The sequence below is a fragment of the Asterias amurensis genome, chromosome 13 (assembly GCF_032118995.1).
Source record: "Asterias amurensis chromosome 13, ASM3211899v1".
NCBI lineage: Eukaryota > Metazoa > Echinodermata > Asteroidea > Forcipulatida > Asteriidae > Asterias > Asterias amurensis.
This window is the reverse complement of record NC_092660.1, coordinates 2886274-2912480: the sequence shown is the minus strand read 5'-3', so window position 1 is coordinate 2912480 and position 26207 is coordinate 2886274. Positions and strand designations below refer to the sequence as shown.

At 39.6% G+C, this 26207-nt stretch overlaps 1 protein-coding gene across 1 annotated transcript; it reads right to left on the bottom strand.

The window, feature by feature from the left end:
• Nucleotides 1-318: 318 nt before the first annotated feature.
• Nucleotides 319-18142, bottom strand: LOC139946412 (excitatory amino acid transporter 3-like). The gene is made up of 9 exons (XM_071944055.1): nt 18027-18142; nt 11906-12257; nt 11307-11467; nt 8332-8374; nt 7474-7784; nt 6654-6887; nt 5882-6076; nt 4831-4965; nt 319-2464 (listed from the first exon to the last, which is right to left on the bottom strand). The coding sequence occupies exons 2-9, from the start codon at nt 12230-12232 to the stop codon at nt 2287-2289; spliced, it is 1584 nt and encodes a 527-aa protein (XP_071800156.1). The 5' UTR covers nt 12233-12257; nt 18027-18142; the 3' UTR covers nt 319-2286.
• Nucleotides 18143-26207: the final 8065 nt, after the last annotated feature.

The window sequence follows — 26207 nt, the reverse complement described above, 5'->3', positions numbered from 1 at the left end:
GACTGTCTTGCTGTATGTTCTACTACCGCAGAGTAGCTTTTTCGAATTTGTGAGACTTCTCAGTTCTAAGGAGAACTGTCGTGCTTTTTAACTTCTATCGGGGGGGGGGGGGGGGGGTAGGAAATCGGTCGGGAATAGTTTCGCTTTAGTGGATCGAGGGGACTTCTCGTTATTAAACTTCACTACCGCGAAGTGAGTCGTTAATTGCTCCCGACGTTTCGACTAGCTTGCTCTAGTCATCGTCAGGAGACAAACGGGTTTCAGTACACTTGGTTCAATACCAGGAAAAATGTAACAATAACAACCAATATGCATATATTGCGATTAAAAGACTAATAATTATTTAATAACTTTGAACTGCAACCAACATAAACAGCAATGACTTTCATTATAAAGACCAGATTATCAAAAGCCCATAACAATTTTAAAATAGAAATATATTCTTTTTATAACGTTATCAAAAGCTGCACTCGTAAAAAAAAAGAGTAAAAAAAAAGTAGTTCAATAAAAATTCTAATAATAAAATAAAATAACGCTTGCTGCTTGTTGAATTTAAAAATTCTTTGAAAAGCACGTAGGCCTACTAAAAATGTTTGCCACGACCCCATAAAAAAAAAGAAAACAAATTAGGACCCTTTTGCGAGAATTATTATGCATTTCGAATAACTTTTTTTTAATGATACACATGACTGTGAAAGAAAACGAAAGAAACAAGTTATGGTCTGTAGGACGTAAAATTGGTGCTGTGTATTCAGCTGATACGTAAAATCGAATGCATGTTAATGAAATTGAATGTACTTTTGCTGAAATTGGCCGCGGGTTTTGGTCAAAAATCCCCCAAAATCTGTATTGCTGGCATTAGTCAAAATTTCAGGTTTGGGGTGAAACAGTTTTTGGTAATTTGATACTCTCAAATGATACAGAACAGACTACCAAAGACATTTTATCAGTGTAGACTGGTTATATAAGCAAAGGTTGGAGATTTATTGAGGATTTTAAGAGTTTGGGTTTTTGGTCAAAAATCCCCAAAAATCTGTGATGCCGATGTACTATCCACAGGACATTATTGCATGTAATAATGTCCACCGGACAGTTGTGCATTAGTAATCCTGTCCGCCTGGACGCTGCTGCATCTGCAGTTGTGTCCGCCCTCGTGCAAAACCGTCCTTGCAGTAAAAAAAAACCGCCCCATGGTCGACAGAACACGTTCGCCATTTTATGGGAAATGTTCGGTCGTTGGGTATTCACTGCAATCATGTGTGAGTATTCATCCTTCATATTTACGTAGGTTCAGTGCATGCAAGCTCGCATATACGCGCGCACATACATGTACAGTCTGTACATGTCCCCTGGACGGTTTTGCATAGCCCCGGACATGATTGCATATGCAAAAGTGTCCAGAGCGGACAGTATTTGCATGACAGACACAATTGCATGTGACACCAGCTAGGATCAAAACTTAATTTGGGTGAAACATTTTTCGGTAATTTTATACTTTCAAATGATACAGACCAGACTACCGACGACATTTAATCCATGCAGACTGGTTATATAAGCAAAAGTTGGAGATTTATTGAGAATTTTAAGAGTTTGTTCTTTTGGTCAAAATTCCCCAAAAATATGTGATGCCGATGTCGCATGCAATTATTTTGTCTAAGCAATACATCCAGAGGACATTATTGCATATGATATAATGTCCACCGGATGGTTTTGCATATGCAATCGTGTCCGCCTGGACGCGACTGCATCATCAATTTGTGTCCGCCCGGACACATTTGCATATGCAGTTGTGCCCGCCTGAGCAAAACCGTCCTTGCAGTGAAAAACGCCAAAAAATCTAGCTTGAGCAGCAACATTCAAGGGTCTACCATACGCCCATAAAAATTATGAAACCTTTTTTCTTTATGTCTTAAATTAAAGTAATACACCAAAGTGGAAAATGACTGGGTATATATAAAGTCATATAATACATTTTAAGAGTACAAATTTTACGGGCATTGTTATCTTTTTGTCCTTCACCGTCATTAGATTAACAACATTGATTAAATATTGTTGTGCTTTTACAGTCAGAATTACGTTTTGCTAGTATTTGTGTAACCATTTTGCGCAAATTGTAGTATATACACCTTACAAACATTTAGTCCCAATAAACTCAATTAAATCCCAAAACAAAAATATTGTCATAAAAGTTTGGATTGTAATACTATTTAAGAATACAATTTTCTTTTGAATTCCCTGTTATTTTACTTAGTATGAAACACCCAGACGTCTCTATTTTTGTGAGCTTTACAGTTTGGTGTTAAACTCTTTCAGTTCTGGGTAGTAGTCAGTATCCGGGTCCTGTTTGAAGAGGTCATGACCTTTGGGTTCCTCCAGGGCTGAGAGACGATCCTTAGAGCGGTAGTAGACGATGCCAGCCCCGAAAGCATCACCGGCGACGTTCACGGTGGTGCGGATACGGTCTCTATAAATGAGAAAGAACGAAAACACCATTATAGGCACTGTACACACTATTGGTTATTACTTCAATAACTGTTAGCATAAAAACTTACACGGTAACTAGCAATGGAGAGCTGTTGATAGTATAAAACATTATTTGAGAAACAGCTCTATGAAGTTAAGTAGGATTTTGAGGAAGAGGTAATTTGTCACTCAAATATTAAAAGATATCAGGCCTGAAGCCTTTTCTAGACATCTGAAAGCACACACATTTGTACAACAATATTGTGTTCATTATTCCCTTGCAATTTGGATAACCAAGCCCAAGCGCGAATACTTGTCTCTAAATGCACCACGCGCCCAGCCCAAGCGCGTTTTGTTTTCTCTTTTATTATCTCGCACCGTTAAAACATTCAATAGCGCCCTCTTGTGAACAACTACCTTATTGGTTGGCTGGTCCCCTGCCTTTATCCACAAGGAAAAACTAGACACCAGTGGTTCCATTAGATACGATGATTTCATTGGATCAACGTGAAGTGACGTAAGCTTTCTCTACTGTGTTTGATTGGTCCATTTGTCAAAACAGGTGGAAAAGCTTTATACTTTCGGTCGTCTGCTTTCGTGAGCACATGTGTTCGTACATGTACATTGTGTAATTACATGTACAATGTTGTTGCATATTATTATGAATGTGGAATTTATTTGATTGCGTCTCCATGTGAAATGAATGTTTACTGCTGTCGAAAGGTGATTTATGGACGTGGATTGACCATGGAGGTAGAAGTTTTACCTCCATTGATTGACGTAGGCTGTTGTCAGATCTCTGCCGTAGTTCACAAGCCTCGAAATGTGCCGTAAAAATGCGGGGAAAACACACCGGAGTACAACATCTCTCTTTGCACAGAGACAACTTTCATAATAACATGGCGTCGAACATCAGTTGCTCTTTTTCAGTACTACTGTGAACTATTTCGGTGCATGTCTTCGAACAGGCAGACATAGCAGCTGGAGCCCAAACGTTCACAAACTGGCCTGAGACGAGAGGCAAGACGTCAAGAACCATGGAGGATTCACCATTGCTATACTCGCACGGAATACCATGGATGATGGAGGTTTCTACCTCCATGATGAGACAATCGAGGAACACGCATAACTCTCCACACTCGTAATGGAATGTGACAAGAATGTAATCCCATGAATGTTGAAGCTTTTGTTGTATTGTTAGCTCGGTTGCTCACTTGAATAGCAACACGGGCATGACGGGTCAACAGTGTTTTGTCAGGAAATGGCTGTTCATTTGAACACTGAGGAGTATGTATTACATGTATTAGGACTGGCTGTTTCTTCCTAGCCTCCATGCTGTGGTGCAACAACTCTTCACAACAGGTAACCAATAATGTTCGTTGTTTTTATTATCACTTTGGAAAAGTTTCCGTATGGCTCCACCACTTTTTCATTCGATATGGAAAAATATAGTACCTAATTTACCTAAGTGAGATATCCATTTTTGTAAAAATAAGTGATAAAGTGGTGGCGCCGTACGGAAAGTTATCCATGACGGTACTTAGAGGGTTCGTCCGCCATTTACCGAGTCTCGGAAATGTCGGTCAAATTCAGGAACGGTCGCAAAATACCATGCACATAAAACAATATAGCAAGGCGATTTGGCACTCAACTTCTACCGAACGGAGACGATACAAATTGGACCAATCCTTGCCTTATTCCCATGTTTTCATACAAGTTGGTAGCATATTTTATTCGAATGCTTATCTAAAAAAAAATAATAATAATAATAAGACTTGTAATTTGCACGTATCCACTCTGCTGGGTGTTGTAATTTTAGGGAGATTTGAATGTTGTATCTGTGGGGGATTATGTGTCATTCATAATGTTTGTCATGTGTATGAGCGTAGCATGAATGTACATTGTATTTTTTTTGTAAGTTTCACTAGATTTGAAATCAGTTGACTGTAAAACTATGATCATCCTCCCTCTGCTGGTGGTGGTGGTCACGTATGATTTAGAATCACTATGTGTGTATACGAGCCTGAATTTTTATGCTTTAGGCTACGCAAAGTGGGGGGGGGGGGTTATAACATAACAACGACTTGACTTCAAGACTAGGTCAATGTGACCGGGAACAATAGTTGCAAATTGTCCCGTTGGCAAGCTCGCCCCTATACCTATTATGCAGTAGTTTTAAATTGAACTTGAAAAATAAATCGGGTGTCTGCCAGTGTGGCAAGAGATTCTGTCCTCCATATATTGTGATAGCGCCCTCTTTTGACTGCTGTCTTGACAGAATCGCATATGACGTACGATATTATCTCTGTAATTAATTATTTTACGCTTCGGTTCGAATATTCAACGTAAAATGATAACGGTACTTACAGGAACCAGTCGATGACAATAATGAGAGTGACGTCATCAGCGGGTAGACCAACCGCGTTGAGTACAATGACCAACGTGACCAGACCGGCCTGGGGTATCCCAGCAGCTCCCACGCTCGCTAAGGTAGCTGTCACGCTGTCGGCAAAAAACAAAAGGGTTGTAACTCTTTATCAATGAACAAAAACACTAAAATCAGGAACGGCAGAGCTAAAACCAACACCACTACATAATATTCATAGTGTAAATTTTGCGGTTTATATAAAATTTTTAATAGTTCGAAAGTTACTTCATCACGGATTCTTTAATTTCGCAGTTGTTTTATTTTTTAATTATTATTTTTTTTGTACAAAATCTTGATATGGTTGGTATTCTTCCCAATGACATAGCCCTTTGTGAGCTCGGAAAAACAACCGTTCTCCAAAATGTTTTTTAATCGGGGGCGGGGCAAGGTTTTATTTTTTCAAATACTGTTTACTTGAGAAGGATAATGTCTTTGTGTAATGTGAAATGTTAGTATTTTTTGTGATGTGTTTAAAGCATTTTTTTTGCCAGCAGCGAAATATTGTAATTTTAGGGATAGTTGAATGTGGTATTGCAAACTGTATGTATAGCTTAAAGCCCATATTGACCTTTTGCCTTCACGTAAGTAACGTGTCGTGTGGTGAATTGAAATCGGTCTTGTACAGAGGAATTATTTTATATTTTAGACCTCATCATCTGTATCTGTATCTGCCAAAAGACTCCTCTCACGATTAGTTGCAGGTGTGGTGTGGCAAGTAGACAAAAATTAGTGGTGAGCTCCCCTTATAAAAGTGGTCATTTGGATGTGATCTAATGGATGTTGTTGTAGTATTTTGTTTGTGAATGCTCGTCCTTTTTACTCAGAGGGCCATAGTGGCAGGAGATTCTGTCCCCCTGGAGATTCTCCCTTTTCTGGTTAGCGCCCTCTTTTGAATCACCCTCCCTCAATCCATGCTAGATGGGGGACAAAGTCTCCGGCAGACATGTTTCCCTGTGACACCTCTTTCCCATGCCTCTACAATACACTCACCTGACCGTTATAATGGTCGCAATGTCCAGTTCGAAGCCGTTGACCTGTGCAATGAAGATGGCCGCCACTGCCTCATACAGAGCCGTCCCGTCCATGTTGACTGTAGCGCCGATGGGCAGCATGAAACGCGTCACTCTCTTGTCGATCTTGTTATTGTTCTCAAGGCAACTCATGGTCAGTGGTAGGGTAGCAGAGCTGAGGGGTGGGAGACACACGGCAAATTGATCATTAGTAGTTTGATAAAAACACTTGATGAAATCAGTGAAAGGCACTGGACACGTTTGGTAATTGACTGAGACTAGTTATCCCAAATTTTGTTGTATAAAATAAAGTAACACAAGTTAGACTCAATATTGATCATCGAAGTTACAAGAGAATAATGAGAGAAAAACAACAGTGTTGTTTACTTTGTGTGCTTTCAGAAGCATAAAAGGCTTTAGGCCTGAAGTCTTTTAATATTTGAGTGAGAAATTACCTCTTGCTTAAAAACTACGTTACTTCAGAGGGAGCCGGTTTTCATCGGTTAGCTTAATACGATTCGAAATTACACCCAAGTGAGTTTGTCTATGTTCTACAATAATGATTATGAACTGCACAAATCAATGCCTCAATAGATACTGTTCTGCGGTATGAACAACGTGTGTACACACATGGTGTTACCGCAAACCAAATAATAATAGACGACACTACTTATTCTAGTCATTGTGAAATCAGCAGTTAGCTTGGTAGGATTTGAACTAAACCCACACCCAAATGGGTGTGTCTGTGCTACCTTGAGGCAGTCGCGAAGGCCGTCATCAGAGCTGGGGACACCCCTTTGATGTAAGTGACTGGGTTTTTCCGGGTGAAGATCAGGAAGATAAGGGGCAGTACGAGCAGGCCGTGAATGAGCAGACCCGAGATAACGGTAATCGAGTACAGCCCGATCTGACTGAAGACTTTCACCCAGTCATCCATGGCCAAGATCTTGCCGAGTATCAGGAAGAAAATACCGATTGGAGAGATCCTATTAGACAACGAAATAAACACATAAATAAATGACAGATTATGGGAATCGACTGAAGACTTTAGAACACTAGGTGGCGGCAGACTTGTCATGTAACAAGTACGATCAAGTACGAGCACAAAGTGGTACTCGAGTAGTACTGGATATACATGGACAGCAATGGTTCACAGTTCAAAGTGTTTTGTTTATATTAGATTTAAAGCGACCCCAATACACAATGAACATTTCACAGCTGTTCAAAGTGTTTTTGTTTACATTGAATAATTACTGTTGTCCTTTATAAGTTTCATGTTCTTAAAGATTTAAAGCAACCCCAGTATACAATGAACAGTTCACAGTTCAAAACTGGATGTTTTTTCACCGAGTGTCAAAAAGCTAAATCGAGAATCGTTGATTTATTCGTATATAGCGCAGAGCTACAATGGGAAACTTTGAAATGCTAGGTGGCAGCAAACTTTACCAAGGATATTTCCATTGAGCTTGTAGTTGTGAGCTTGCGCACAAACCGATGACAATGGTTTGTACCTGGTAAGCCTGCTGCCACCTAGCGTCTTAAAAGTCTTACATTGAGTTAAATTGGACGTACCAGATAATAATGCTGACTAGTCTCATAATAGTCTCCATGAGTGAGTTGGCAAAGGCCTTGAGTGGGTCTCCTTCCGGCCCCATGCGGCCAAGCACGATACCCAGTATACAGGAAAACACCACCAGGCCTAACACATTGCTCCGATCCTGGTATCCACCCATGGACTGAAATAATATGATCTTCTTCGTCATGTTGTCCATTGTTGTGATGCCCTCCATGTCGGCCATGGAAGTGGTCATAGAGGGAGACATAGTGGTTGACATCATCATCTTATCGTCCATCGGCATGACTTCTATTTGCGCAGTTTTGTACTGAAACGAAAAAGGGAAAATACACGTAATAAACGCGATCCTTCTTCTTTCTAGTGAGGCACTTGTTTTGACTGCAACGTTCCTCCGTTACGTTGTCAGCACAACAAGCTGACATGTTTTTCCCCGTGGTTAAAGTTTTCGGTTCCAGCTTAGGATATCATGGCATATGAGCTTACCAGTGTTACGATGAGGGTACGTTATGTCAGCATGTGATGTAAAGATGTATGCAATGGCAGTGGCAAAACCCATGTAGTTTTACAGGGTCACATTATCCCATATTAACTTTTGGACCATAGTACATGTATATTGACTGTTCCCCAGATTGTATTATTCAGAGGAACACAGTGGAAATAAGTCTTTGACTTTTTGTGTTATCCCTAGGCAAACAGTTCTTTCACTTCATGTTCAAGTTTATGTGGTCGATTTAGAGAATATTGTTAAAATGTAACTGTGTGAAAGAAAACGAATATCAAATCAAAAGAGAAACACTTTTGATTGAATTAAGTTTCGATTGAATTTTTAAATTAATTTTATCGGAATTACTCACTGTTCGAAAGCATGCCTCGACGATGTTTGGCGGGAACATGTTCCTGTGAAACAGAAAAAGCCAAACCAAAAACATACATTCAAATGTTTTCATGCATAAATTATTTGTTCCGTCCACCCCCGAGATAGACCCTCTGCACTGCACGCAATCGATATTAAGGTAAAACAATGGAAACGTGGGCTATAGTCGCTGCGAGCAACTCTCAGCCAATCATAAGTCTTCATTGACCACACGCAATGAGGGCGCTCTTTGGGCCTGTGATGTTGTCAGCAAGCAGCTCTATTGACACGTTGGTATCAAACCCTTATGTTTTTTTCTTAAAAAAAAAACCCAAGCAAATAATGTTGTCGCAATTAGCCTTATATCCCATACTTTGGCTCATGAGCTATGTCACAAAGTGTTGTGAAGGGTAAAATTTAAACTATAACTTGATGAACGAAAAGGGTTGCATTTTTGAAAAAGTCGCCCTTTGACTTTAATTTACATGTTGTTTACTGATTGTGGAGGGGGGGGGGTCGATTTGGGGATGAGGGATGGTTGTGGGGGGGGGGGGGGAATCCAGTGTCTGCTCGGCCAACTGAACGATGAAGCACATTATTGGAATTGTGTTTCTTTGCAGTGTGTTCCCTCCACCTCCCGGACCCATCGCACCCTATAATAAGTAGGCAGTTTGTGTATCCATAATGTTTGCACAGAGGGCGCTAGAGTGTGATGTATGTTATTTTTAATTTGTCAATAGCCGGAATGACGGTGTCGCTAATTCTCGACCAGAGAAATATTTGTTGGGTATACGCTTGGTTCGTTCACACGGTGTTGACACGCGAGAGTTATAGGCTCGCTCTGAAACGAGCTTAATACAATACCAAGCTTACAAATGTTATTCTAGGTTTGTAAAAACAATGGATAGGTCTAATGGAAAACAAGAAATCGGTTACCTCATAGCCACGTTTTCCTGAGGATAGCATAATTCATGTACCATATGTTTTAATGCTCTTCTAACATAACAGTGTAATCTTTGAATGCCCGCACTTTTCATGATTAACATAAATGACTTTTTGATTGTCTTATTGGGATGGTTCAGGATTGTACAGTTTCACGTTTTGATTATAATTGGCGGTTATAAAAACAAGATTCCGCTAAAAAGCATAGCGATTTTTGACATGCACATCCCTTCGTGTAAACAAGGGTATATTTTAACACGATTATTTCATTGGTTTGCAATGCTTTGTATGTACTTGATGGTATCCACTGCACTCAATATAGAACACACATTCTACTTGCTGCATCCCTTGAGAGATATATTGTTCTTTTCATTGTCTCTGATTGTTAAGAACCTTCCATATAGACTTTGTACATAACATTCCTTGTGGAGCACCCTATTCTTTAGAATACGTTGGAGACCTTTGGTCACCTTTTCTGTTTTGTTCTCGGTCCCCGTGAATAGGAAATCATAATATGTAGAGCCGAAATAGTCCTACAACACGGAAACAAGTTTTTACTTCGTGTGGGTTATACTGTGATTTCATGGTTTTGTAAAGCTTTACATGTATTTTTCTTTGGTGGTATCCATCGTACACCGCATATAGAACACTGTAATTTTGTAGATAAGGCACAGTCCTGCAACCCATAAACCAGTTTTTACGTCGCGGTTGGCCGTATACTCTGGTATTTGGTTACACACGCCGTGACCTGTTGGTTGACAACGGCCTTCAGAGTGCGAATGTTTGTGTAGTTGTCCATGAACTGGTATAAAAGCCACCATTCTTCCAATTTGAACAAAAGTTTAAATTCTTAAGGTAGTCTATTAACATATCAATAGTCAGTATTTGAGGTCGGCAGTGTGTGCTGTCATCACACACTCGCAAAATCATCGATTTCCTTTCTTAAGAAGGAGCCTATAAAGCACCCGAATATAGGACACTTATTTCACTGTGATACTGTACCCTGTGTATACGTTTTTACAAGATTATTTATCTACGGTAGCTGTACATGGACATCGAACATACCTATTTACGATTTGAGGCATAAATCGTGATGTTTTGCATGTTCGCACTTTCTAAAAAGGAAGGTATACTACGTTTGGTATAACCACTCTTAAAAATAATTGAAATTAAAACTTGATTTGTTTATAAAGTACAACTGGTTTCGATAGTATAAATCTTCGTACGAGACCTTGTGAGAAAAGGACGTATTAAACAACGCCAACTTCATCATACTTTGGTTTAAATGTTTACGGGAAGCCGGGAGAAAATCACTGTATGGGGACTGTCTTCGGTAGGGATTTTGCAACGTTAAAACTGTTCAGGTTGGGACTTGACAAAAATAAAGTTTTAGACTGTCAACTAGGTTTTTGAATTGTTTACAACTATCGAGTTTTTGACTCTTCAACTATTTAAAGTTTTGGACTTGTCATCTATCAGGTTTTGGACTAGTCAACTTTCAGGTTTTGGACTCGTCAAGTATCAAGTTTTGGACTCGTCCACTATCAAGTTTTTAACTCGTAAACAATCAAGTTTTGGACTCGTCAACTATCTTGTTTTGGACTCGTCAACTATCAAGTGTTGAACTTGTAAGCTATCAAGTTTTGGGCTTGTCAACTGTCAAGAATTGGACTCGTCAACTATTAGGTTTTGGACTTGTCAGCAATCAAGTTTTTGACTCATCAACTATCCAGTTTTGGACTCGTCAACTATCAAGTGTTGAACTCGTCAACTATCAAGTGTTGGACTTGTCAACTATCGGACTTGTCAACTGTCATGTTTTGGACTTATCAACTATCTTGTTTTGGACTCGTCAACTATCCAGTTTTGGACTCGTCAACTATCATGTTTTGGACTCGTCAACTATCGACGAAATTGTGAATCCATGATAATCTGTTCGTGACCACGCCCACTTAAAGTGGTTTCAACGATAATTAGCAGAAACCAAGAAGTAGGAAGTGTGTGAGGGGAATGGGGTTCTACCGTGTATCTTACCTCAGGAGGTCCAGAAAGGAATCGACCGTGTTGACGTGCTCACTTTTCCCAGATCTATCGATCATGTCTGTCTGACCGTGGCTACCTGGACTGATCGCCATGACCATGATGATACCTAGTATGACAGCCATCAGGGTGGTTAGGAAGTAGTACACCAAAGCCTGTGGGTGGTAAAGTTCATCATCAATATCTTTACCTATCCGTGGGGACAAAGTCAATCAAAATCCTACAGTAGAATTATGTACTCTGGCTGCAGCCAAGAGCGTTACTTTTGGTTTTTACTTAGTATGAACATGAATGAACATGAATTCGCGTAGTTGACTTGTACGGATTTGTTTACAAACAAAAATACATTCAATTCAACACACGGCTCATTCAATTTCGTTTTAAAATTAATGTTCCGCTAAAATCAGCATTCTTCAGTCAAAATAATGAATAATTCAATTTCACCAGTTTTAACATTAAATTGTGATTTACGATTTTTTTACTTTCATTAGGCAGTAAGTAATTCAATTTCGTGAAGCCAGCAGAGGATTGTATCTAGAGATGTTGTAGTTGTTGCTGCTGTTATTGTTGATTATATTGATGCCCTTTCTCACCTTGAGGCCAAGGACTCCTGAGACTCGTTTGTCCAGTGAAGACATTCCAGCCACCAAGCTGGACACAATCAGCGGAACGATGATCATCTTCAGCATGTTCAAGAAGAGGGTCCCGGGGAATGAGATGTAGCCAATCTCCTTGGCACTTAACTCAATGTCGGTGCAGAACTTGATGATGAAGCCGACACCAACACCAAGGATCAGTGACATCAGCAGGAGAAACACCAAGAGGTTGCGCCGTAAGAAGCCGCAGCAGCAGGCACCCCATGAGCCATTCGAGCTCTTACCGTCTGTAATAGGCTCTTTCATCTCTTCGATGTCACTCATGATGGCTTCTGTGAATTTTCACAAACTGTTCATGAAGATCAAACCAATCCAATTATTAAACATTATACATCTAGAATTAGTAAGGATACAAAACATCGTTAGTTTATCTGAAAGCTTACTGATTATGAAGTTTAAAATAGTACAGGCCTCTGATATGGAGTCATAATTCAAGAAAACTGTCTTTGAAAACCTAAACAAAAACAACAACGCAACAGCTGATTTGGTTGCAGCCAAAGTTTATGGAAAATGCCGGGGGGGGGGGGGGGGGGTTACCAGATTTGTGTAGTGTTTTTTTTAGCCTTTTTCGAAACCACGACTTAAGCTTTGGATTTGGCTTCATGCTCCGTCCTCTGAAACCCTGGATGCTTTAACGCAAAGCACGTGCCACTATCAAAACAAACGCGGGCCAAGCTAGCCTGGGCCGAATCCAAAGCCAAATCCAGTCGTTTTGAAAAGGGCTTTTGAATGGCTGAAATTTGTTTTCAATCAAACATTGTACAGATATATACAAACCCACCTAGACCTGAAACCTATATAAGCGGACTCAGTGTTCTTTCTAGCAGGCTTCCTGACGTCTTGCAAACCAAATTTCACAGTAAGCAGCCGCATGAAACTGTGCCAAATGCACATTTTGTTGACTAAATATTTTAGGTCAAATCTTGTGATCGAATTATTATGGAATCTTTAAAGGAACACGTTGCCTTGGATCGGTCGAGTTGGTCTTTGAAAAGCGTTTGTAACCGTTTGTTATAAAGTCGATATGGTTAGAAAGATATTGTAAAAGTAGAATACAATGATCCACACAAAGATGCCTCGAAATTGCACGGTCTTCCTTTTACCTCGTCGACTAACACGGTCGGCCATTTTATGGGAGTCAAATTTGTGACTCCCATAAATGGCCGACCGTGTTACTTCGCACAGTAAAAGGAAAACCACGCAATTTCGAGGCAAACTTGTGTGGATCATTGTATTATACTTTTACAATATATTTCCAACCATATGCATTTTGTAACAAACTGTTACAAACGCTTTTTTATAGACCAAGTCGTCCGATCCAAGGCAACGTGTTCCTTTAAGATAAATACATAGGCAGTGTACAGTCCCAAACCGTCCCACGGCACAGGGGATTTTGTTTGTTCCTTTACTTGCCATTGAGCCAATAAAAACCTTTGTATGTAACATTTACTCGTATTAAAACCTATAAGATGTTTGCACTCGAGAAGGTGTGAGTTGGCCAGCAAATAACCCACCCAAAAGCGAGTTGTGATAACTCGTAAAGAAATGTTTGATAACCCATGTACGAAGAAGCCTATGGGCGTAGTTTGAGGAAAATAAACTCGGGTTAAGGAGTGTGCACAACACTTGGTAGTATTGCAAAAATTGCTGTTGTTTTTTAAATGCAAGTTGCCAGACACACCAGGCCTGAAGGCCACTTCAAGGTGCGGGCTGCCTTTATTTTTCCATGGGCTGTTGCCACATACTCCTTGGTAGGAAACGGGGTATACCCTCTTTACAGTCCACATGGACGTAGGCTTGCCATGGGTATCATCCATAAGAAGTCTGGCTGGTAGAGAAGAAAGCACTACCTCCCCAACTAAACGAAGCAATCATGGTTAAGTGTCTTGCTTAAGGACACACGTTTCACGACCGGGACTCGAATCCGTTTATCAAACACCAGAGCTCGAGTCCCGTGCTCGTATAAAGCACTAGGCCATGACATGCCACGTTCACACAGATATATGAACACATTCTACATGGTATAAATAAGGTCGTGGTGGGAAACTTCCCTTGAAATAGGGGCCTTCAGAATGCCTTGACTTTTTTTGCTAAGTAGAAATGAGCAGAACCAGTCGCAATTGTACAAGTAACATATAGTTTGGCTGGTAGGCTCATTCCGGTATTAAAGCATAATTGTATTGTGCTGAGCTGCGTTTTGTGCTGCATAAGCAACGCCCTCTATGAGATTGGGGCCCCTCCTCATATTATAGTTGCACCCCATGTGACCGTGTTTCAGGATAGAGAACACGCAAGAGGTGTGTTATTAAACTTATAAACTAATGTCTCGTATATTATTGTAGACAATATTCTTATTTAGAGTATTGAGTGAAGGACTCCAGTGGAGACCAGTTCCCTGTTTGGGCATTACCTGAGTAGAGAAATGGAACGAATAAGTAAACAACAACAACGAAGTGTATGCACCAAATTCCATTTTTATACTCGACATAGCGTGCAACTGAAGTTACAACTAAACATGCCCAAACGTACTTAGGGAGGCAATTCGTTTCGGTCTGGTTAACTCTTTTAAAGTATTCAATTTACTTTGGAAGATTAATATCCATGTCTAATACTTATACGTAATTTATTTTTCAAAGAATGAGCAAAGAGATTAAGGTGTATAAGGGTTCAACAAAATAGCTTTGTCTGTTTTCCTACGTCAAGAACTCAGTGGACCGAAACCACAACCACTTTAGAAATGATAATTTAGTTGTCAACACGAATGGGACAAATGGTCTTTTTAAATCCAACGGGCCAACGTATACAATATCGTGAAACAATTCGCGAATATGTGCACACACGTATGCAATGTCTTGAAACAATTCGCGAATATGTGCGCACACGTATGCAATGTCGTGAAACAAATCGCGAATATGTGCGCACACGTATGCAATCTCGTGGACCAAATCGTGAATATGTGCGCACACGTATGCGATTTCGTGAACCAAATCGTGAATATGTGCGCACACGAGTGCGATTTGTTTTGCAATGTCGTGAATTTTATTGCATACCATGTTGCATACCATTAGGATGATGTCATAGTTGTGGATAATTTGTTACCGATCTAGGGAGTACTGTGGCGCTACAGCAGGCTCCCTCTGTAAAGCATGTGTATACACAGGAACTTGGCACCAGGTCAAGGACGACCACACGCCTCGCTTGCCTCACAACAAAGACTACTGCTGCAATGACTACCGCTTATCTCACTGTTGGAAAGAAACCCCCCAGATCATTAGACATTTTATTCAAAGGTATGCAACATGGTATGCAATAAAATTCACGACATCGCAAATAATATTCGCAGACGTGTGCGCACATATTCGCGAATTGTTTCACGACATTGCATACGTGTGCGCACATATTCGCGAATTGTTTCACGACATTTCATACGTGTGCGCACATATTTGCGAATTGTTTCACGACATTGCATACGTGTGCGCACATATTCGCGAATTGTTTCACGACATTGCATTCGTGTGCGCACATATTTGCGAATTGTTTCACGACATTGCATACGTATGCGCACACGTTTGCGATATGCGATGTCCCTTCAGGGCCACCATACCAACGACTCTCTAAACCACTTTCATATCAGCGGTGCATGCAATGACGCGAAAAAGTTATACATGTAGATATATATCAGGCCTGGAATTTCATCTATGAAAAGGCCAGGCATTTTGATTTTGCAATGTTTAAACATCATAACGTCAATGGGGAAACTTTTGAAAGGACTCTAAGGTCAAGACAAGGGGAAACGAAGGCAATGGCCTCCAACTTGAAATTATCTTAAATACTTCAATTTAAATTATCTTCAGATACAAAAAGTATTTAAACATTAGTTTTTTTCTGTCTTTTAAACCTAAACTTTGTATAAAAAGCGTAGGCTTTCGGGTGTGATTCTGTGTGTGTCAATGGGCTTACGGGGCGCACTTGTGGGGTCTTTTAAACATAGGAACAATGGACCATACACAGGAATTATTTGTTACACCAAGTGAGAAGACTGGTCTTTAACAATTACCTAAGGTGTCCAGTGCCTTTAAGATGTGGTATAGTGCAAACAACAATTAGGGAAAACACACGTAATGAGGTGGGATTCGAACCGGGGTCTACATCCACATAGGTGAAAGGCAGGGAAAGAGAAACCACTGAGCTATTACCTGTTATAAAAATGACATACAGATCCTTGTCATTTGATTGGTGGAAATGTCACGTAACATTCACTATTACTCCCATCCGCACCGGCGATCAAAAAGACTTATTCGCCCATTGGGAATAGCATTTCACATTCAACAGTTAGGATCATCCTTGTTCCCAATGTTTTTGAGCAGTACAGCGCCGCCGCGCCGCTACTAAACCAAATGAGCACTTGTGCAAAAGGTTGTGATCCAATTGCTATTAAATTTGTGCATTATGTCAGTTATATAAAACAAATGGCTTTAATTCGTGGAATGGAAGGAATATTACCGCTCGGTAAAATGTTGACTGTTTCATTTCACTCGGCTTCACCTTATTCCTCCCATTCTACTCTGAGCCACTCAATATTTGTATAATCCCACACTTGTCACATCAATTCTTGAAACCAATGTAGGAATTTTGCCGTATCACCATAAGAGCAAAATTGGTAATTCAAATCATAAACAGACATAATAGTGTGAAGTTTTCAGCTGTATGTTATCATAAGGCATTACTCTGTAATTGACCTATGAATCAGGAGTTATACAAAGTCAAACTTGTTGTGGTGACGACGTCATTCGTTCACGACACTTCTTAAACAAAGATTTTCATGGTTTGATTTATTTTGGCAGTATCCCAGAAACCACTATTTGATCATGACCGAAGGTCGTGAACTTATTTTAGCAGAGAAATAAATACAGAAATTGTTGTTATAACGCAATAATATTCTACTTGACGCACGTAAAGCATTGTATCCGGAACAAACACTTGGGATTTGACATGAATGTTGGAAATAAACCAAAGCAAAACCAGATTATGTTTCAATTAAACTTGATGCAATGAGGAAATGAAGGGATTCTTTATTTGAATGGTTATTGTTTTGAAGTTGTCGTGATTTGTTTATATATCTGCTTTCCAAATTACAATTTTGTGAATTTCGTTTTTACGAACTAGCAGTTTTGGGAAGATACTCCTCAAAAACGATTTCCAAATAAAATCTCAATTTCAAACCATCAAAGATGGGGCATATGTTTATGTACTGTAAGTGTTGAATGGGAACTGTTCATAATTACACAATTCCAAAAATATGTATCAATGAAATTTGATGCCTGAGAAACGCTTCAAGCGTGGAGGCCTTCTAAGATTCAAACAGTTAAGTGAGAAATGACTTCTTTCTCAAAACTGTGTTTTTTCCCCCCACGGGAAGTCGGGAATCGTTACACACAATATTTCATACTAAAACAGCTCTCCACTGTATTTACAAAACGTGTCCATGCCTTTAGATTAGTGTTTGAGAAGGGCAATGAAGTGTACATAAAATCTGTAGTCGTACAAAGAAAAAACCAGTTAAATTCCCCGGAGAAAGTTTGTCATAGTCGGGGAATCAACTTTGCTCACGTCGATAGACGCAAGTGGAATTTCGTTACGTCCACAAATTTCCCAACAAGCCAAAACCCCGTTGTTTTGAATGAAGTGCTCACAGCTTTAAAATATTGCGCAGTTAACAGAGGATGGTACAAACTATTAAAGGCAGTGGATACTATTGGTAATTACTCAAAATAATTACTCACATTGAATTTTAGGTCTCGAAATCACGCATCTGGCAGCACATAACTTCGTGTGACAATGGCGTTTTTTCTTTCGCTTTTATCTCGCAACTTCGACGACCAATTATGCTCAAATTTTCACAGGTTTGTTCTTTTTATGTATGTTAGACGACTGGTCTTTCACAATTACCAATAGTATCCAGTGTCTTTAAAAGCTATCTCCAAAATGAAACAAGATAAAAGGGGCATAATCAAAAAGCACTTAAAAGCACTCTCCTTTGGGTCGACTATAAACTTACTTTTGACGAAAAACTCCCGGTAGCTTCAATTCGGTCCGCACTGATTCGATCCACTTCTCACGTATGAATAAGTCTATAACCACCAGTTTCTATTTTGAGAAACTTTATGCACCCAAAAGCTTGAGCTTGCATGTCACTGAAGCGTGACGACCATTAGGTAAACATAAGAGTAGACCTTCATTATTGTTAACCATTATTGGTTTATAGAAGAGTATATTTACGGAAGCGTATATAGAAGGCCCCAACAAAATCCAACTGGTGTGTACATGTAATAGGCATTTATAATGTGCCAAATGCGCAGCAGGAACAAAGTAAACAAAACAAAACAAAACAAAACAAAACAATACAATTAAATTCAAATTCAAGAATACATTTATTGCCAAACTCTAATAAAAGAGTAACAACAGTTACATGTATTACGGAGTAAAGCAAAACATGTAAAAAAACAAACAAAAAACAACAAAAACAACAACAACAACAACAACAATGGGAAAGAAATCAGAAACCAAAGGGAAACCACGACAAGGCCGCAAGCATTGAGCCAATGACGAGAACGTGTAGAACTTAACAACAGCGAGGTTTCGTTGGTGCACGATTAAGCCCGGTTCATTCTGCGAATGCGATACGAATATTGACGTCACAGCCTTGTTTTTGCAGCGAATAATTATTGTCTTCAAAACTGACTTGGTAACGAGCAATTGAGAGCTGTTTTTAGTATAAAACATTGCGAGAAATGGCTCCCTATAAAAAGTAACATTGTTTTTTTGGAGAGAGTAGGCCTATTTAGTTTCTCTTTCAAATAATTATTAAAAGAACTTCAGGACTGAAACCCCCTTTTTAGGCCTCTAGAGCACACACATTTTGTGATGCAATGTTTTTTTTTTCTTCCATTAATCTCTTGAAACTTCTATGACCAAATGAGACCAAATTTTCACAGATTTGTTATTATATACATTATTATGTTGAGATCCATGCCTAGTGAGAGTACTGGTATATGACAATCAAAAAGTGTCCAGCGCCTTTTTTAAGACCGAGTGTTTTTTGTGTGCTTTTTTTCACATAACTTTTGTTGTTCCATTGTTACTTTAAGCTTACTTGTGTCCTTGTTAAGATTTATAATCTAAATTCCTTTTCCACTGACAGTTGCCATACTTTTGAATGCCCACAAAGGATGCTGGCAGAGTTTCGTCCTTTCGTCCACACATTTCACGATTTGGTTGTAGTCGTAGTTTGTAATGGTGTCTTATTGAAAGTTGAACAGTCTCACTCCGAATTCCGAAAGAAATAAGAACACAATCTACATATCAAGTAAATACACACACTGTGTTACCGCAAACTTATAGTCGATACCTTACCTTGAAAAGCTTCAAAGCCCATAAAGCGGTTGTCATGTTATTTTGAATTGTCTAGACATTTATTCCAGTAATTGGCAACAACAAAACAAAGCATCAAATGCAATTCAAGCATTATTCATGCTACAGCATCAATTGAAACATAATTATAACTTGGTTAAAGATACTCCGTTAAGATATTAACAATATGCAGGGAAAGTTTGAAGCATAGTGCTTTTTAAAATTAACCCTGGGACAGACAATACTAGGACTAGACAAGGACAGACAGACGGACGAGACCAGCCAGACAGTTGAATAGCTACATTGTTTAGCCAGGTTGATTAGCGCTGTTAACTTTCTACTTCAATTCCCTTCTCCGTCCAAGAAGGTTGTCTCTATTGTTTTATTGAGTCTAAAAATAATAACCATCATTTTAACTTGTTAAGGTTCAGTTTGGTAAGTTTTCTATCAGCATGGAGATACCAACCTAGCCTGAACACCGGACGTCACACAAAGACAGGGAACCAGTCTTTTACCAAACGAGCCGTTTGCAAATACATTCCTAGACTGGGCCCCTGTCTTTATCCGCAAGGAGAAATAAAATGTTTTCCTTCTAAGGTGTACGGATGCATGGTCTGCCGCTCATATGAAGATACACGTAAACTAGTGGAGTTAGCGAGATTACGAGAGAGCTTATCCAATTGTAATGGCTTTGCTCACTGCCGCATACCAGCAATTTAGCTATGTAGGGGAGGGGCACGTTCCCTCATATATTCCACTGCCGCATACCAGCAGTTTATATATATAGTTATGGAGGGGGGAGGGGCACGACCCCTCATAAAATTTCACATTTCATAATTTACCCAGGCAGTTTCCCTTGTGGTTTATAAAAATTTAGTCTAAATGAATCGTTTATTAGATTTCTGGAGGTTGTGTCCATTTGCGGGTGCTGCGGCCGGAGTTGCGGTTGGTACACGCTGTTACATCGCTAAACGTGGTTGGATGCAACGTTCGTTTTCGAATCATTTTGTTGTTAATGCTCATCACTTGGACCAGATTTCACTTATATATCCTGGGTGATAAGTTTCCTGAAAGAGAGCTTGTTTGCGCTCGTGAAAGCTTGGTTTGATGTTCCTTACTGTGAATTCAGGCTGGATCTCTGGTTTCTTCCCTGCCATCCATCTCTGTGGACCACGGTTCAATCTCCGCACTGGTTCAGTCCCTGTCTGACTGCAAGGGTTTTCCCTAATGGTAGTTCCTCTCACATCCAACAACAAAACATGTCATTTTCTACTTCAAACAAAAGTGTGTAATGTTTCCATAGGATGCTTTTGCGATGGCGACTATTATATAGTCCAGATTCTGAGTCAAATATAAAAACAAATTTTAATCGCACTGCCTCTGTCCTAGGGAAACTCCTTCCCCAGAGATTCTGTCCCCGTGTGTGAAATTAACATGGGCTGGGGAGGAGGACTCAAAAGAGGGCGCTGTCGGAATAAATTTATACAGTGTGTGCGTTCGTTTAGCTTCCCCGACGCTGGACTGCCCCCGGTACGTTCGAATAGCTTTGACGTCATTCCAGGGCTCACCCGGGTCAGCCCCCAGTGCCCTGCTTGTGGAGTGGGTCACTTGGGGGCTGGCCCCAGGTGCATGACTTCACTACGAGAGCGGTGAGTGGTCGTTCGTTAGCTCTTGTCAGGGGCTCACCCGAGTGAGGAATGAGGGATACATTCCCCTGCCACAACACCATCACAACTCTGTATACGTCGTTACTATACTATGTTATTCATGTAATATCCCTTGTGAATTAGTCAATTTGAAATCTCGTGTTGTTTGATTTATTCCAAGGCAAACGGCTGATCCATCTCCAAAGACAACCCCACAAATCAATACAAAGATCTAGGCACGCATTTCCACTTTTGTTCTTTCTTTCAAAGGTAAACTCAAAACAAACTGGAGATTCTAGATCAACACTTCTAATTATAGAAAGTTGTGATTTTAAAAGAGTGTTTATTTGCTGGGAAGCCTTATGCTCGTCACTTTACGCTTGGGATTTTGGCTCAAATAAAACGAAACCATACAAAAAACACATGTCTCTTGCATAAACATCTTCTGTAGTGGTTGTGCTTCCCTCATTAGGCGCTCCATATGAAACAAAGTTTGGGGTTGATAAATGCATCGCCGAGAGGAGGTATCAGCAAGCTTGGTGTGCGGAAGAGTTTTAAACATCGTAGAGCTGAATGAAAAAAACAATATCTTAAGTTGACAACTTTATCACTACAGACGAACCAAGGACAAATTCAGACCATTCTAATTGTGTCGAGTATTCATACAAAATGATTGTTTGGGGCATTACTTCTCTTAAAGGCATTGGACACAATTGGTAATTACTCTACATAATTGTTATCAGGAACAGCGAGATAACTATGAAAGAAAAACACACTTGTCACACAGATATGTGTGCTTTGATCCTTGATTTCGAGACCTCAAATTAAAAATCTAATTTAGAGGTCTCTTAAATGGAAGGTACACGTTTGGTAATTACTCAAAACAAAAAATAACTTAAAACTGACTTGGTAACGAGCATTGGAGAGCTGTTGATTGTGTAAAACATTTTGGGAAACGACTTCCTCTGACATAACGTAGTTTTTGAGAAAGAGGTAATTTCTCACTAAAATAATAAAATACTTCTAGCTAGAAGTCTTTTATTTCTATCTGAGAGCACAAAAAATCGTCCAACAAGGGTGTTTTTTCTTTCATCACTTTCTCGCAACTTCGATGACCGATTGAGCCCAAATTCTCACAGGCTTGTTATTGTATGCTTATGATGGGATACAGTGCCTTTAATCAAATTCGTGGACAATTAATTATTTCTTGAAAACTACGTTACTTTTGAGGGAGCTGTTTCTTACATTGTGTTATACTATCAACCTCTCCCCATAACTCATTACCTAGAAAGGTTTTATGATAATAATTATTTTGAGTAATTATGAACAGTGTTCATTGCCTTTAATTTCAGCACTTATAACGAGTTCTTAATTTTGTCCCCCATCCAAAGGTTACAAACAGGTACATTTATTACATTTCATTCACTTTTGACGAATTGTGCTCATCTTGATTAATCAGAGTATGCTTGAAATGTTTCAGGTCATTTACACATGAATCTCAACACCCCGGTGCAAGGCGTGTCATTCCACAAGGGGCCATAACGCATCTCCACACAAGACCCTTTTACCGCCATTTTTCTCTTGGCTCATATACGGCAGTTGGGAGTGGTCTGCCAAGGCGTGACAAACTGTAACAGTATACTGTTCAGCTTCATCAAAGGTCTTAGCATCCGTCACAAGAAGGTAGCAATGATCACCAAAACTTGTCTATGGACTGATGCAGAACATGCATGGATATACCATCAGGAAATGCGTCTGAAGGAGAGCTGAAACAGTGAAGTTTGCTGCCATTTTGAGCGCCGAGTGATAGCGTCTGAACACGGCAGGACGTGTCTAACTCAGCAAGTGGTAAGCTGTTGTAAGCCGTACCCCCTCCTGTCTATACTCTAAGTTAACTGTTTTTAAATGTATTTTATTTTATTCCGAAACGGAGAGGGTAACATTGTAATAATAAATAACAATTAGTGAAGAAGTCGTAAGAAAAGGAGTGTGAAAGGAACACGTTGCCTTGGATCGGTCGAGTTGGTCTTTGAAAAGCGTGTGTAACAGTTTCTTATAAAATGCAAATGGTTTAGAAAGATGTTTTAAAAGTAGAATACAATGATCCACACACATTTGCCACAAAATTGCGTGGTTTTTCTATTACTTGACGAACTAACACGGTCGGCCATTTATGGAAGCAAAACATTTTGACTCCCAAAAATGGCCGGCCGTGTTTGTCGACAAGTTATAAAAGGAAAACCACGCAATGATTGGTTACTTAGAATGATACTTGTGTGGATCATTATGTTCTACTTTTAAAATATATTTCTAATCATATGTAGTTTATAAAAAACGTTTACAAACGCTTTTCAAAGACCAACTCGACTGATCCAAGGCAACGTGTTCCTTTAACTAATAACAAAAAACATACATTGGTAAAGCCTTGTTCACACAGTTTGATTTTTTTAAACGGTAAATAAAAAGACATACTTTGCAACGCAATGAATTATAGCTTCATCAGGAGTGTCCATAAAAAAACTTACATCTATCTTCCCTACCAAGAATTTAAAAATCTTTGTTTTATCAATAACATAAACCAACATAATATTCATAAGGTCGTTGTTTAATGGGCAATTTAAAGCACAAAATGGATTTCTGTTTCAACATCAAGGTGACAATGCGGGCAAATTTTTTGGATAACTTTCCATATGGCGCCACCACTTTTTCACTCATTTTTACAAAAAGGGATCTCAGTGAGGTAAATTAGATACTATATCATTTCATATCAAATTAATAAGTGGTGGCGCCATACGCAAACTTTTTGCCAATTCTTTGGCTTGACTCTAACCCAATAAACCTCCCTATAGTTCAATAAGTAGCTTGTGTGAAGAGCATCTGAAATGGGCCAAAGAACGGCGATATTATAATTAACACAACGTAAGTATAACTCAAACTCAAACTCAAACTGGGTTTGAAGATACGGTGTCCTGAGCTTATTCCTTTGGCCAGAACTAGTTCTATAGCCATTATGCAATCTATTGTACCAGTTAGAGTTAAACACGTAACGTTTCACATTCCTTTGGCTTTATAGATGGCACAGTTCCGATTAAGCATGAGAAATACCGATGTTTTGTGGCCAAGCCCTTGTGTTTGATCACAGAGAATGTACAGCATTGTTATCACTCCATTTCAACCAGTAACTTAGCATATGTACAAAGGAAAATTCGTCCCGGAATAAATCGGGTGTACGTATGGCTTACCGATGACGCGGTAAACTTGTAGAGATTGGGCATTAGTCTGGAGTCGAAATGATCTTAACAAATCTGTGAACTTTAGTTAGACAGCTCTGTGCACAAAAATCCCTAATAGGAGACTGTTGAGCACAGTTCTGATTCCCCCTTACTTGTTTTTTCCGCTATCAAGAAATTGTCCAAGCCGCCCTAAAACTTTTAAAATTCGGATGCAGGGATATGCCAGGTAGAGTCGGGTACAATGACTCCGTGTCTCTAGCATGTTTAATTTCAGAGTTATTGAAGAGTTCGGCTCAGATTTATTTAAAAACCATTCAACAAATAATTCGTCGGCTTTTTGTGTATAGCCCATGCATACAACTTTGGGGTGGTATAGGTCTACTTCCTGGCTGCTGGCCCCGCTTAGAAAAATGTCATATCATTAAAATTAGTTCAAGAAGAAATACCTTGAAAATGGCTATCCGATGAGTAATTACCAAAGAAAGTGTCCACTGCCTTTAAAATGGGCGTGACACGCGGGCTGGCACCTGTGCTTATTCAGGTTTTGCACATGACACAACCTGAATGAGACATAGATATAGAATTAAATGTAGAATTAACTAGGAGTTCGTTTCGGAGCACAGCCGCCTACTTTTAACTTTCGGTATAAAGAAGTCTGGAAGCCGCCCTAAAACTTTGAAATTTGAATGCAGGGACATGTCAGGATGACGCAGGTACAAACTGCGTCTCTCTAGCGTTTTTAGTTCCAGAATGATTCAAAAGCATAGCTGAAAGTTTGTAAGTCCGGGCTTTTTTCAATAATCACCACATGCCGTGTATATCATGCATTAACGGTCCCAAATTTATGGGGTGTGTATGGTCTACTCCCTGGCCTCTAGCTTCGCTTTGAAAATCCCCATAGCACTAATTGTGGTACGAGAGGAAAGCCCTTGAAATTATCCATCCGATGGTGCTAAACTTGTTTAGATTGAGCAATGATTTTGGGTCAAATTGACCCGTTGTACTTTTGATTTTCTCTGTGCACAAAAATCCCGTAGGGAGGCTTGTTGAGTTCGTTTCGGAGCACAGCCGCCTACTTTTAATTTTCGGTACCAAGAAGTCTGGAAGCCGCTCTAAAACTTTGAAATTTGAATTAAGTGACATGCCAGGATTGCGCAGGTACAAACTGCGTCTCTCTAGCGTTTTTAGTTCCAGAATGATTCAAAAGCATAGCTGAAAGTTTTTTCAAGTCCGGGCTTTTTTTAACGCATGTATTTGTTTTCTCCAATAATCACCACATGCCGTGTATATCATGCATTAAATGTGCCAAATTTATGGGGTGTGTATGGTCTACTCCCTGGCCTCTAGCTTCGCTTTGAGAATCCCCATAGCACTAACTGTGGTACGAGAGGAAAGCCCTTGAAATTCTCCATCCAATGGTGCTAAACTTGTTTAGATTGAGTAATGATTTTGGGTCAAATTGACCCGTTGTACTTTTGATTTTCTCTGTGCACAAAAATCCCGTAGGGAGGCTTGTTGAGTTCGTTTCGGAGCACAGCCGCCTACTTTAAATTTTCGGTATCAAGAAGTCTGGAAGCCGCTCTAAAACTTTGAAATTTGAATTTAGAGACATGCCAGAATGACGCAGGTACAAACTGCGTCTCTCTAGCGTTTTTACTTCCAGAATGATTCAAAAGCATAGCTGAAAGTTTTTTCAAGTCCGGGCTTTTTTTTAACGCATGTATTTGTTTTCTCCAATAATGTCCACATGCCGTGTATATCATGCATTAAATGTGCCAAATTTATGGGGTGTGTATGGTCTACTCCCTGGCCTCTAGCTTCGCGTTGAGATCCCCATAGCAGTAATTTTGGTATGAGAGGAAAGCTCTTGAAATTCTCCATCCAATGGTGCTAAACTTGTTTAGATTGAGTAATGATTTTGGGTCAAATTGACCCGTTGTACCTTTGATT

Bases quoted from the DNA above. Each gene is read 5' to 3' on its own strand.
- LOC139946412 (XM_071944055.1), bottom strand. From the start codon at position 12,232: ATGAGTGACATCGAAGAGATGAAAGAGCCTATTACAGACGGTAAGAGC. The intron at 6,888-7,473 runs GTACGTCCAATT...GTTGTCTAATAG, and splicing joins CTAGTCAGCATTATTATCTG to GATCTCTCCAATCGGTATTT. The intron at 2,465-4,830 runs GTAAGTACCGTT...TCTCATTTATAG, and splicing joins ATTGTCATCGACTGGTTCCT to AGACCGTATCCGCACCACCG.